A 13326-nucleotide genomic window follows, 5' to 3' on the forward strand; every position below is an offset into this window, starting at 1 on the left:
AAAAAAATGGTCCAGTTTCATTCTTCTGTAAGTGGCTGTCCAATTTTTCCAATACCATTTGTTGAAGAGACTGTCCCATTGGATAATCTTTCCTGCTTAGTTGAAGATTAGTTGACCATAGAGTTGAGGGTCCATTTCTGGGTTCTCTATTCTGTTTCACTGATCTGTCTGGTTTTTTGCCAGTACCATACTGCCTTGATGATTACAGTTTTGTAATATAACCTGAAGTCCAGAACTGTGACGCCTCTAGCTTTGGTTTTCTTCTTCAATGTTCCTCTGGCTACTGGGTGTCTTCTCTGGTTTCATACAAATTTTATGATTATTTGTTCCAGCTCTGTGAAAAAAAAAGTTGATGGTATTTTGATAGGGGTTGTACTCAACGTGTAGATTGCTCTGAGTAGCATATATATTTTAACAATACTTGTTCTCCCAATCCATGAGCATGGATGTTTTTCCGTTTCTTTGTGTCTTCCTCAGTTTCTTTCATAAGTATTCTATAGTTTTCAGAGTACACATCCTTTACCTATTTGGTTTGGCTTATTCCTATGTATCCTATGGTTCTTGGTACAATTGCAAATGGGATCAATTCCTTAATTTCTCTTTCTTCTGTCTCAGAATTAGTGTATAGAAATGCAACTGGTTTCTGTGCATTGATTCTATATCTTGCCACCTTGCTGAATTCCTGTATAAGGTTCTTGTTACCATAAACAAAAATAAACTCAAAATGGATCAAAGACCTAAATGTGAGACAGGAATCCATCAAAATCCTAGAGGAGAACACAGGCAGCAACCTGACCTCGGCTGCAGCAACTGCTTGCTAGACACATCTCCAAAGGCAAGGGAAACAAAAGCAAAAATGAACTACTGGGACTTCATCAAGATAAAAGCTTTGGCACAGCAAAGAAAAAAATCGACAAAACCAAAAACAACCTACAGAATGGGAGAAGATATTTTCAAATGTCTTGTCAGATAAAGGGCCAGAATCCAAGATCCATAAAGAACTTATCAAACTCAACACCCCCAAAACAAAAATCCAGTCAAGAAATGGGCAGAAGACACGAGCAGACATTTCTCCAAAGAAGGCATACAAATGGCTAACAGACACATGATGTTCAACATCACTTGGCATCAGAAAAATACAAATCAAAACCACAATGAAATACCACACACTGGTCAGAACAGCTAAAATTAACAACTCAGGAATCAGGAGATGTTGGCAAGGATGCAGAGAAAGGGGAACCCTCTTACACTATTGGTGGGAATGCAAGCTGGTACAGCTACTCTGGAAAACAGTATGGAGGTTCCTCAAAAATTTAAAAATAGAGCAACCATACAACCCAGCAATTGCACTACTAGGTATTTACCCAAAGGACACAAACAGTGATCTAAAGAAGCACCCGTATCCCAATGTTTATAGCATCCATGTCCACATAACCAGAGTATGGAAAGGGTCCAGATGTCCACTGATTGATGAATGTATAAAGAAGTGATACACACACACACACACACACACACACACACACGATGGAATATTACTGAGCCATCAAAAAGAATGAAATCCTGACATTTGCAATGATGTGGATGGAACTAGAGGGTATTATGCTAAGCGAAATAAGTCAGTCGGAGAAAGACAAATATCGTATGATTTCACTCAGACATGGAATTTAAGAAACAAAACAGAGGACCATAGGGGAAGGGAGGGAAAAATAAAATAAGACAAAATCAGAGAGGGAGACAAACCATAAGAGACTCTTAACTTAGAAAACAAACAGGGTTGCTGGAAGGGAGGGGTTGGGGGGATGGGGTAACTGGGTGATGGACACTAAGAAGGGCATGTGATGTAATGAGCACTGGGTATTATAAGCAACTGATGAATCACTGAACTCTACCTCTGAAACTAATAATACACTGTATGTTAATTGACTGAACTTAAATAAAGGAAAATTTAAAAATAAGAGTGAACTTAGGGGGTGCCTGGGTGGCTCAGTGGGTTAAAGCCTCTGCCTTCGGCTCAGGTCATGATCCCAGGGTCCTGGGATCGAGCCCCACATCGGGCTCTCTGCTCTGCAGGGACCCTGCTTCCTCCTCTCTCTCTCTCTGCCTGCCTCTCTGCCTACTTGTGATCTCTGTCTGTCAAATAAATAAAATCTTAAAAAAAAATAAGAGTGAACTTAGAAGAGAAGTGAAATATGGCACAATTGCTTCCATGTTAGAAATTTTTATTAGCCGCTTTTGCCTCTTCTAAGATTTCATGATTAATAGGGTACTTAGTTCATGAAGAATGAATGAATGACTGGACAGTGAGCTGTCTTTAAATGACAAAGACAGAAAGACTCTTAAGTGTGTCAGTGACTTTGTGCCTCAATGTCATGCTTCACTTCTGTGCTTTTCCAACCAAGAAAGTGTTATCAGAATCTGGTCATGAGTTACTATTAGATAGATCCAGCTTGAGGATCACCTGCTGGAATGAAAGTTATACTCTAGAAACTGTCAGGAATGACTACAGAATAGTTCCAGACTGGGGGAGACTGAAGACACATGGCAAATGGGTACAAAGATGGGAACCTAAACCAGTAAAGAAAAAAAACAGTCTTAGGACACTTGGCAAAATGAGCATGTGGTAAAATTTGATTGGAGTCTGTGGACTGGTATCAATCAGTGTTGATTTCCTCACTGGGAGAGTTATAGGGTATATCCATGTCAGGGAGCATCAGTGTTTTTGGAAATAGACACTTGAGTTTTTAGGAGTAATGGGGCATGATATCTGTAGTTCTCAAATGGTTCGGGAAAGTCTAATGATTTTAGACAGGCAGATAGACAAAAACAGAAAAAATATAATGAAATGTTAAGAGTTGGGGAATCTGGGAGCACCTAGGAGGCTCATTGGTTAAGCAGCTACCTTTGGCTCAGGTCATGATCCCAGGGTCCTGGGATGGAGCCCTGCATCCAGCTCCCTGCTCAGTAGGGAGTCAGCTTCTCCCTCTCCCTCTGTGCACACATGCTCTCTCTCTCTCTTTCTCAAATAAATAAATAAATCTTAAAAAATAAAAAAGAGTTGGGGAATCTGGGTGTGGAGAATACTAGAAGGCTTTGTCCTATACATGCAACTTTTCTGTAAGCTTTAATTTAATTCAAAATAATTTTTAAAATCCACCTAAGACCTCTGGCCAAAGGGTCTTTTTTTTTTTTTTAAGATTTTATTTATTTATTTGACAGACAGAGATCACAAGCAGGCAGAGAGGCAGGCAGAGAGAGAGAGAGGGGAAGCAGGCTCCCTGCTGAGCAGAGAGTCCGATGTGGGGCTCGATCCCAGGACCCTGGGATCATGACCTGAGCCGAAGGCAGAGGCTTTAACCCACTGAGCCACCCAGGCGCCCCTGGCCAAAAGGTCTTTTGGGGAATCCATCACCTCCTGTGCAGCAAGTTCTTTTTAAAGATTTTATTTATTGGGGCGCCTGGGTGGCTCAGTGGGTTAGGCCACTGCCTTCGGCTCAGGTCATGATCTCGGGGTCCTGGGATCGAGTCCCGCATCGGGCTCTCTGCTCGGCAGCGAGCCTGCTTCCCTCTCTCTCTCTCTCTGCCTGCCTCTCTGTCTACTTGTGATCTCTCGCTGTCAAATAAAGAAATAAAATCTTTAAAAAAAAAAAAGATTTTATTTATTGACAGAGAGACACACCAAGAGAGGGAACACAAGCAGTGGGAGTGGGAGAGGGAAAATCAGGCTTCCTGCTGAGCAGGGAGCCTGATGCAGGGCTTAAACCCAGGACCCTGGGATCATGACCTGAGCCAAAGGCAGACGCTTAATGACTGAGCCACCCAGGCACCCTACAAATTCTTTTTAATCATGAACATAGAACTTCTTCGTTCCTGCTCTGTCTTCAGCAGATACACACATATGCTAGTCATATTTACTATTATGGCACTTCATATGGTGAAAAATCACAAACATCTCCTGGCCTTCCACTACTGACATGATGTTCATCTCATTAACTCTTCAACACAGGACCTTTTCACAACCTCTTCATCCACACTGCAGAGCTTCTGAATGCTGTCCTTCCTTTCAATCTTAAATGGAAGACTTAAAACAAGATATTTACCCCAATGAAAACCCAGAGAAAGGTTTATGGGGAGGAATATCTTGCAACCCCTACATACTAAACCTCTATTTCAGAATCTCTGAAACACGCAGCCCTGGGATGTATACCCATAGCCCATGGTTTCTGTCACCTGCACCCCTCACCTGGACCAATTAAAGGTTTACGCAGATGGGTGGTCCTTAAGAGCATAGCCAAATGGTTTGCTTTTCTCCTTTTTCACTTGTTATTCTGTTTTTGTCTCAATACCAACTTCAGCTTTACTCAACTAACATCTCAGAATCAATTTCTGGACTATTATGATATCTCACTTTGAATCAATACTGGCATTGAAAGAACTGGGGCTGGTTAATGGGCCTTTTAAAGGGATGTTTTTATGTAATTGTAAGAGTCAATTCCACTCACATGTTTCTACCATGCTTGTGTCACTACACACACTGTAACAAGTCACTCCAGCAGGCTCTTTAAGATTCTGATTGATTTCACCAGAGTGCAGAAAAAACATCACACGCAAAGAGGAAAAAATTAAGAATGTATAAGTACATCTATGTGTGACTATATATGTGTGACTATCAATCTGGGATAGAAATACACCACTTACAAGGGAAAGATCCCGTTATTAGACCAGCTATATTAGACCAGCAATGAGCCAGCTCTAACAAGGCCAGGAAAGAGGAGATTGCTTTTATTTCCCACCCCTGGAAATTTCTGGACTGATAAAGCAGCTGTGATGACCCAGAGATGCAGCCTTTAAAATGACTCTGAAGTTTTAGAGTCCTTATGGTCACTGTAATTGGTTAAAAAAACTAAACTAAACTAAACTAAAAAGCAGGTACATTCAAACACTCAAATAGGATACAAACAATGATATTCATTACTTGCTCTGCAAAACTACAGCTTTCAACTCTTTTCATTTGAAGTTCATTACTCTACTAGATAAAAAACAAATCTGTGGCCTTACTGTACATATAATTCAGTGCTCCTCATTTCTGGTGAAGAACCAAGGTTCAGGACGCTGAACAACCTGCTCAAGGTCGCACAACTGTTGTAGAGCAGAACCTAAGTTTCTCTGCATCCAAAGTTATCTGCCTCTGTACTTACTATGCATTAGTTATGGACTTTAAAAATGAAAAATAAGGAGTGCCTGGGTGGCTCAGTTGGTTAAGCATCTGACTCTTGATTTTGGCTCAGGTCATGATCTCAGGGTAGTGAGACTAAACCCTGTTGGGTTCTGCACTCAGTGGGGAGCCTGGTTGGAATTCTCTCTCTCTTTGCCCCTCCCTGCTTCCTCTCTTAAAAAAAAATTTAATAAAATGAAAGATGAATATACACAGCAACAAACTTATACCAACTTAAAAATTTTTTTAAAACTCCAAATGCAGAACCATGAATAGGATATAAAATTTGATTGAATTCTTCATATAATTTCAACAGACTCAACTTACTTAACAGTTAAAACATTAAGTGTTAAACATAAAGTGAGTGCTAATCATTATACAGTTATTATACCATAAATACTATAAGCTCCCGGTATTCCTAGCATAGGAAGCAAAAATGATAAGTCATAATGAGGTTAGTTCAAAAAGAATGCCATTTGAACCCATTTTAAAATTAGAACATGGGCTAAGACATACAAATACCTAAAGGCCTGGTGGTAACTAAGCTACTCTTCTAACAGAAGAGAATCAAAAGCACTTTAGGTGTGCTGATATACAGAGCAGTGTCTTGTCTTTTAATATAAGATATGTACAGACACTTAATACTGTCTTTGAAATACCATACTGCTCACTTTCCCTGGTTGTCTAGAAAATTGTAATGATTTAGTGACAATGTGTGGCAACAGTTTTGTATACAAGACATTTGTAACTCCTGGACCCTGGATGGTTGGCTTTGGGATTTCTGCCATTCACTCAACAAACATTTGTCAAGCCCCTCCTCTCCTAAGGTACTCTATTACCAGCTAAAGATCCAGCTAAATATGGTTCCTGTCCTCCTGGAATTCTCCCTCTAAGCAGGAAGCAAGTCACTTAAGCCATTTACCTACAGTGCTATAAAAATAGAGATCACAGGGGCACTTGGGTGGCTCAGTGAGTTAAAGCCCCTGCCTTCAGCTCAGGTCATGATCTCAGGGTCCTGGGATCGAGCCCCACATCGGGCTCTGCTCAGTGGGAAGCCTGCTTCCCACCCACCCCCACCCCCTGCCTGCCTCTCTGCCTACTTGTGATCTGTCAAATAAATAAAATCTTTTTTAAAAAATAGAGATCACATAAGTTAGGAAGTAGGTTGATCAATAGTTGCCACAGGGAAGGCACTGCAGGAAGTGATTTTTTTTTAAGTTGGAGGTAAGGAGGTCCCTGGAGTGGGTAAGTGGCAGTGTGTCAGAAAGAAAATAGAATACAGAAAAAGATTTAAGGGGTAAAATATAGTGAGGACAATTAAGGAGGCATGTTGTGGATGCTCTATAAATATTTGACAAGAATTAAATCTAGGATAAGATGACTATAATTCCTTTTCATAACCACTTACTTCTGCCTTTACCTGACATGTAATTATTGTCATTTTAGAATTGTCACACACAAAGCTCTCCTCTTCACTGAAATGATTCTGTAACTTTTAACATTCATTAAACGCTTTGTTTATCAAGAGATCCAAATATCTATTTCCTTTCTTGCCAACTAATGAGATTTCCAACTCCAATTAATTTAGCAGCTAAATAACAGTTCCAACAACTTATCTTTTATGTGGTTATTTATAGTAAATCGCTTTATAATTTTCTCTCTGTGCTCTTAGATCTAGCTGTTTTCAGCGGCTCTCATCTTTCCTATCTCAAAGTATCACGAACCCTCTGGAAGCTGGACTTCGGTAAATTTCATGTCTTTAAATAGGGCATATGTACACACACTCCCGCCTGCGTCCCGGGACCTGTCACCATTGATGCAGTGCAGCTGTCAGGGTGGGATGACAATTTGAAGAGAGACAGGGAAGGAGGCGTGGAGAAGGGAGTAAAGAAATTCACAAGGCTTGATTGAGAGTGACAGACAGGAGAACTCCCACTCTCACTTCTGGGCACGCTCAAGGATGAAGCCGCATCTTCCGGCGGGAGACCTCCAGTAAGGGCAGTGGGGCACGGTATTTGGTAAACTTTGTCCTCTAGGCCCCACTGGAGCTTGGGGGGCGTCGCGGGTGGATCCAGGCCCAGGGAAACACCGCGGGGGGAGTGGAAAGGAACCGGAGTTAGGGCACCGGCGGACCGTCGGCCTGGCCTACCTCCCGCCCCCGGCCCGAGTAGGCCGTACCTGTCCCGCAGCCGGTCCTGGAGGCGGCCCAGCCTCTCGTAGTATTCGGGGCTCGCCAGAGGCGCTGACGATGTGGAGGACGGAAGCATGCCGCCACCGCGCTCTTTCCGCACCACCAAGGGACAGCCACCGGGGAGGGGGGGAACGGGTTGTCCGAGGCGACGGCCCCACCATGCACTGCGGGTAAACAGGGCGCCAGCCGCGGTGCAGGGGGGCGGGACCTACGCCCTGTAGGGGCGGGGGCAGCGTGGGTGGGCGGGGCAGACGCCGCGGAGGGGCGGGGAGGAGGTGGGGCGTCTTGTGAGGCTGCGCTGGCGGTCTCCTAGTAGGCTGGCGGATTCTCTCTTGGCGCTGCTGGAGGGTAATCTTGTGGGCGGGTGGGCGCGGTTCCCAGGCTTCTCCGCCCCTAGTCTGGCATCTCCCTTTCCCCTCACCCTTCAGAATTCTCACTGGAGAGACCCTGGCCCTCCCCGAGGCAAGGAGCCCCACCGAAGGCCAATGAGAAGCCTGTCCTGATTATGCTCCCCACCTTGGTAGAGGCTGGAGGAGCTGGGGGAGCACCGCTGGGCGGGAGCAATTCACCTGATTGCCTTTGGCATCAAACTATTTTCCAAGGTGCATTCTCTCCTTCCTACCATCTCTCCCTCCCTTCTTCCAGGATTTTTGAGTGCAGGCACTGTGCTAAACTTGTTTTCCTACCACACTTAGAAGTAAAACAAACCACCACAAAAAAAGATAAAACCCAGGATGCTAAGAAACTGCGCTCAACTCTGACAGTAGAACAACCTCTCGCTTGAAAGTCCGTGCTGACCCAAGGATATGGTTAATGCTGCAGGTGACATCACTGGTTGGTGAAGAGGGAAAAGTTGCCAACTAGTTGCTTATGAAGCAGACATTTGTGCAGATGTGGCTCGGTGGGCAATAGCCCTGTAGAATTCTTCAGCAGGGATGTGGAGCTAGACTGCTTGGGCTCGAGCCTGCTTTTCCTTCGCCCAGCTGTGTGACTGCAGGCAGATCACCCTCGATTGCCAGACTTCCTCTTGTAAAAGGGAAGGCTGTTAGTGCAGGACCCACCTATGCCATTATTATAATAACTAATCAATGTGTTGTAGTATTTATAAGACGGCCCGGTACATGGTAAGCATCAGTTTTTATAGTCATCATCATCATCTTGGAGAATAAGCTTCCAGAAGAAAAACATCTTCCAAAACCCACAGAGCAGAAGAAAAGGAAATACAGTATAGAGTTTCTTGGGTCTCTTATTCTTCACTTGGTTTCTTTTCTCAGCCATTAATTTCACTTATCCCTATGTGCAAGCTGTGACTTCAGGTGGTGAATAATTGATCATGAGCAAGATAGATGGACCACTTAAAGGTTGGCAATATAAAATTACGATGTTACTCAGCCTGTTCTTCAGATTTTCCAGGTCCAGGGCAAGAGTACTTAGAGGCCTTCATGTTATCTGTTGAAGTATTAAACAATTATAACTTATGTTGACAAGCTGTAGGTAAACTATATTCTCTCCTCCTACCTTGACCAATGTGCCTTCATAAGAACCAGGAAAGCCACAGGGGAATTTAGTTCTGTGACTCCTTTCACTACTTACCCTCTTATTTACCACCTCTGGCTTGGTCCTACACTGTGAGGAGCTTCCTACATGGGCAGGGATGTGTGTATTCCCTATAGCCCACAAGTGCCCACTCTATCCTAATCCCCACCTTAGCCTCCTTTTGGCCACACATCAAGTCTAATGGTGAGGAACCAGAGATAGTCACCCCTGAAGGAATGATCCAGGATAGAGGTCTCTGCAGGCCTTGGAAAGGAGCTTGGGCCCCTCTGAGAAAAGAATGTCAGCGTTGTATGTACCTGGAACATGTTCTAGAAGGGTGTGTGTATGTGTAAGTTCCAGGCAAATATGTACCCTGGCCCTAGGGCCTCTTTGCCTTGTATGGAGTAGCATGGCCAGAAAAGGGCCAGAACAGCCCCTGCAATATATAGAACCAAGGAAGGGGTCCTCTTGCCTGGGTCTAAGGGTAGTACTAATGTTATGCTTTTTATTTGTTACAGTAAATCATTATACCAAATAGATTCTGTGGTCATGTACAAAGGTTTATTTTTGTTGATTTTACTGCAAAGTACATTTTACCCACCACATTGGCAAAATTATGCATATTTTTTAGCATATTTTATTTAGGTTCACCCTCACCGAGATAAGTTTTTTTAAGGGAAAAAAAATCCCTCAATTTATATAACTAATTATTTTCAGCAAATACACAGAGTAACCAGATGAAGCAGTTACTTAGCATCTCAAATTTTTTTAGGCATCTTAGGGGAGCCTAAACTTAAATATAAGTAAACAGTAAATAGATAATTCAAAATAATTATAATTTGCATTTTATAGCTGATTTATTAAGGACATGACAAATCTAGATGCAAGACCTTCTTTATTAATAATAAAACATAGCAAACTAAGTGAATATTTCTGGAGTATTCATGCTAAAATTATGCATTCTAAATGTTGACACTTTTAACAAAATGCAGTGTTCTTCACTTTGAATATTTAATTTGCCAGAGTACTGTCTTTTAATACTATTCTTAAATCCCATTATATTAGCAGAGCTGATTTCTGTGAGCAGCTCTGTGTTTACTTACCTTTATTTGACAGGCCAGCAAGTCTGCCTGGAGGAGCAAGGCTTCCTATAAGCTACAGACTGTCTTAGGTAGAAGTTAGAATCTAGTTACCCCTTTATTTTTTAGAGGAAGAAAAGGATTTAGGGTAGGTAAGGGACTTGGCCAAGGTCACACAGCTGGAAGTCTGTGTGGTATCAGTGAATTTAGTTCTAAATATGGGTTCCCAGGAGCCCCACTAAACAAACAGCAAGGAAAGCCAGTGTTTTATCCTTATAGTCATGGATCCTAGGGTGACCCATAAGAAGCTACTGCTTTTGTAAGCTCAAAAACAGACTGATGAATGGAAAATTGGTGTTAGAAATATGTTGAAATTAGAATTTTATGATTTAAATTTTATTTTTAAATGCCATTTTAAAAATAGATCCTATATATTTGAGTCGATAGCTGCTTGGATATTATGTTTGTTTGCTACGGCTGCCATAATAAAGTACCCCACACAGCATGGCTTACACAACAAAAATTTATTGTGTCACAGTTCTGGAAGCTGTAAGTCTGAGATCAAGATGTTGGCAGGATTGACTCCTTCTGAGGGCCGTGAGGAAGAATCTGTTTCATGCTTCTCTTCTGGCTTCTGCTGGTTTGTTGGCAATCCTTGCCATTCCGTGGCTCACAGATGCATCATCATGATCTCCCTGTGTGCATGTGTGTCTCCAAATGTCTCCTTTTATAAGGACACTAGTCATATTGGGTTAGGAGCCCACGTTCCTCCAGTATGACCTCATCTTAACTAATTATTGTACCTGTAATGACCCTAGTTCCAAATGATGTTACATTCTGGGGTACTAGGAATTAGGACTTCAGCATATGAATTTGGGGGCATGGCACAACTAAACCTACAACAAACACAAACATGGAAAAATATTTGATTTTGTGATCTCTATACAGAAATATTAGACATTGCATCCCATGCTATTAGAAAATTCAGTTTGTAAGAAGAACTTGAAGGTAGAAGGTAGGAGGAAAAAAAAAGAAAAGGTAGGAGAAAAGGCTGTCACATATATGTATGTATGTAACCCTTTGTCACTAAGCATTTACACTGGTGTAAGTACTTATTGCTTCATTTAAACCTCATGATGGTCCTTTGAGGGCACCATGAGCTTAAGCAACTGGCCCAAGATTATGCTGTCTAAGGTAGATGACAATGACAATGACTATGTATTCTTTTTTTTTTTTTTTAAGATTTTTTATTTATTTATTTGACAGACAGAGATCACAAGTAGGCAGAGAGGCAGGCAGAGAGAGAGGAGGAAGCAGGCTCCCTGCCGAGCAGAGAGCCCGATGCGGGACTCGATCCCAGGACCCCGAGATCATGACCTGAGCCGAAGGCAGCGGCTTAAACCACTGAGCCACCCAGGCGCCCTGACTATGTATTCTTGACCAGCTAGCAGTAGTGCTAGAATTCAGATGCAGACCTTTTGCAGTTGCAAAGACCTTGCTTTCTTTCTTTTCTTTTTTTTTAAGATTTAATTTATTTATTTGACAGAGAGATCATAAATAGGCAGAAGACAGGCAGAGAGAGAGGGGGAAGCAGGCTCCCCACTGAGCAGAGAGCCTGATGCGGGGCTCGATCCAAGGACCCTGAGATCATGACCTGAGCTGAAGGCAGAGGCTTAACCCACTGAGCCACCCAGGCGCCCCAAGACCTTGCTTTCTTAACTGCCATTCTATATGGCCTTAAAACTCACCATTTGCTATTCATCGATACCTACTGATATTTTTATTTTCCTGTATGAGATGTGTAAAATATAATAATGTATGCAGGAAGGTTTTTACATATACATGTATCATTGTTTGGGGGAATAGTATTCACTGACAGAATGTATTTTTCCACATGCTGTGATATAGCAATATGCATTCACCATTCTGTTCATTTTTCTCTTTGGCACGATGTTTCTCATCCTTTCTAGCAATCTGGCCAATGAAATGTGAATGGAAGTGATGCAACTGCTTCTAGGTATGGTCCTCAAATATCCTATACTCTCTTCCCCATTTTCCATTTGTTGGCTCATTATATGCAGAGATTCCAGTGGAAAACTCCGTGGCTCTGGAAGATGACAGAATGACTGCAAAGAGCAGAGGATGTGACTTGGGCAAGAAATAAGCCTTTATTGTATTAAGCCATTGATATTTGGGGGTTGTTTGTTTCAGCAGCTGGCATTACTTAGCCTAATTAATACACAAGAATGTTGTAGAATGATATTACACAAGTGCTTCAAAATGCCTTTCCACAACATTCTCAGAGAAGATTTATAGGACTCTCCAGATGGTCAAGGAGACTGCAAACCTGGAACTCTGAGGTTAAGAGTCAAGAGTTAAGAGGAAGAAGCATGTAGAGTAGCTCTGTTAAATGAGACTTTCAGCAATAATGGAAAGGTTCTATTCTGTGCTATCCAATATGATAGCCACTAGCAACATGTGACTATTGAGCCACTGAATGAAGCTAGTGCAAATGAGAAATTGAATTTTTAATTTCATTTAGTTTTTAAATTCATTTAATTTTAGTTAATTAAAATTTAATTTTTATGGGACATATAATGTGATTACATGGATTACAGGACTGCTACAATGTTGGACAGTGCAGATCAAGAGGAAAAGTGACAAGATGGATAAGGGGAAGATCATAAGTTACTGGGAGGTAGAAAGGTAGGAACTAGAATGTGAGATGCCATCCTTGGTGGGAGGTGATGGTTGTCAAGAGGGAGGTGTGATCATTAATTTTATGTGTCAAGATTTCTAGGCCATGGTATCCAGTTGTTTGATCAAATACCAGTCTAGATGTTGCTGTGAAGGTATTTTTAAGATGTGATTCATATTTAAATCAGTAGATTTTGAGTAAAGCAAATTGCCCTCCATAATTGGAGAGGCCTCATTCAATCACTTGAAGGCCTTAAGAGAAAAGACTGATGTCCCAGAAAAAAGAATCCTGCCTCCAGATTGTCTTTGGATTCAAAACTGCAGCATGAATTTCTGCTGAAATGTCCATACTGCACGCCTGCCTTATAAACCTTGGACTTGCTAGCCCCTACCATTGTATATGCCAATTCCTTAAAATATATCAACCTCTCTCTCTTTCTCCAGATTATCCATCTAGCTACATATCTATCTTTCTTATCTATCTATCATCTATCTATCTATCTATCTATCTATCTATCATCTATCATCTTATAGGTTCTGCTTCTCTGGAGAACCTTAACTAATACAGGAGAGCATGAGGTTACTAAGACAATTTTGCTCAAAGGAATTTA

At 41.9% G+C, this 13326-nt stretch overlaps 1 protein-coding gene across 1 annotated transcript in view; it reads right to left on the reverse strand.

Moving 5' to 3' along the window:
• The window catches only part of KIZ (kizuna centrosomal protein), a 128532-nt gene extending 120968 nt beyond the window's left edge, over window positions 1-7564 (reverse strand). Inside the window, 2 exon segments of the mRNA XM_045981581.1 lie at window positions 7391-7530; window positions 7532-7564. Of these exon segments, the coding sequence (XP_045837537.1) occupies window positions 7391-7530; window positions 7532-7564 (173 nt within the window).
• Window positions 7565-13326: the final 5762 nt, after the last annotated feature.

The sequence above is a fragment of the Meles meles genome, chromosome 16 (genome assembly GCF_922984935.1).
Source record: "Meles meles chromosome 16, mMelMel3.1 paternal haplotype, whole genome shotgun sequence".
In the NCBI taxonomy this organism is placed as follows: domain Eukaryota; kingdom Metazoa; phylum Chordata; class Mammalia; order Carnivora; family Mustelidae; genus Meles; species Meles meles.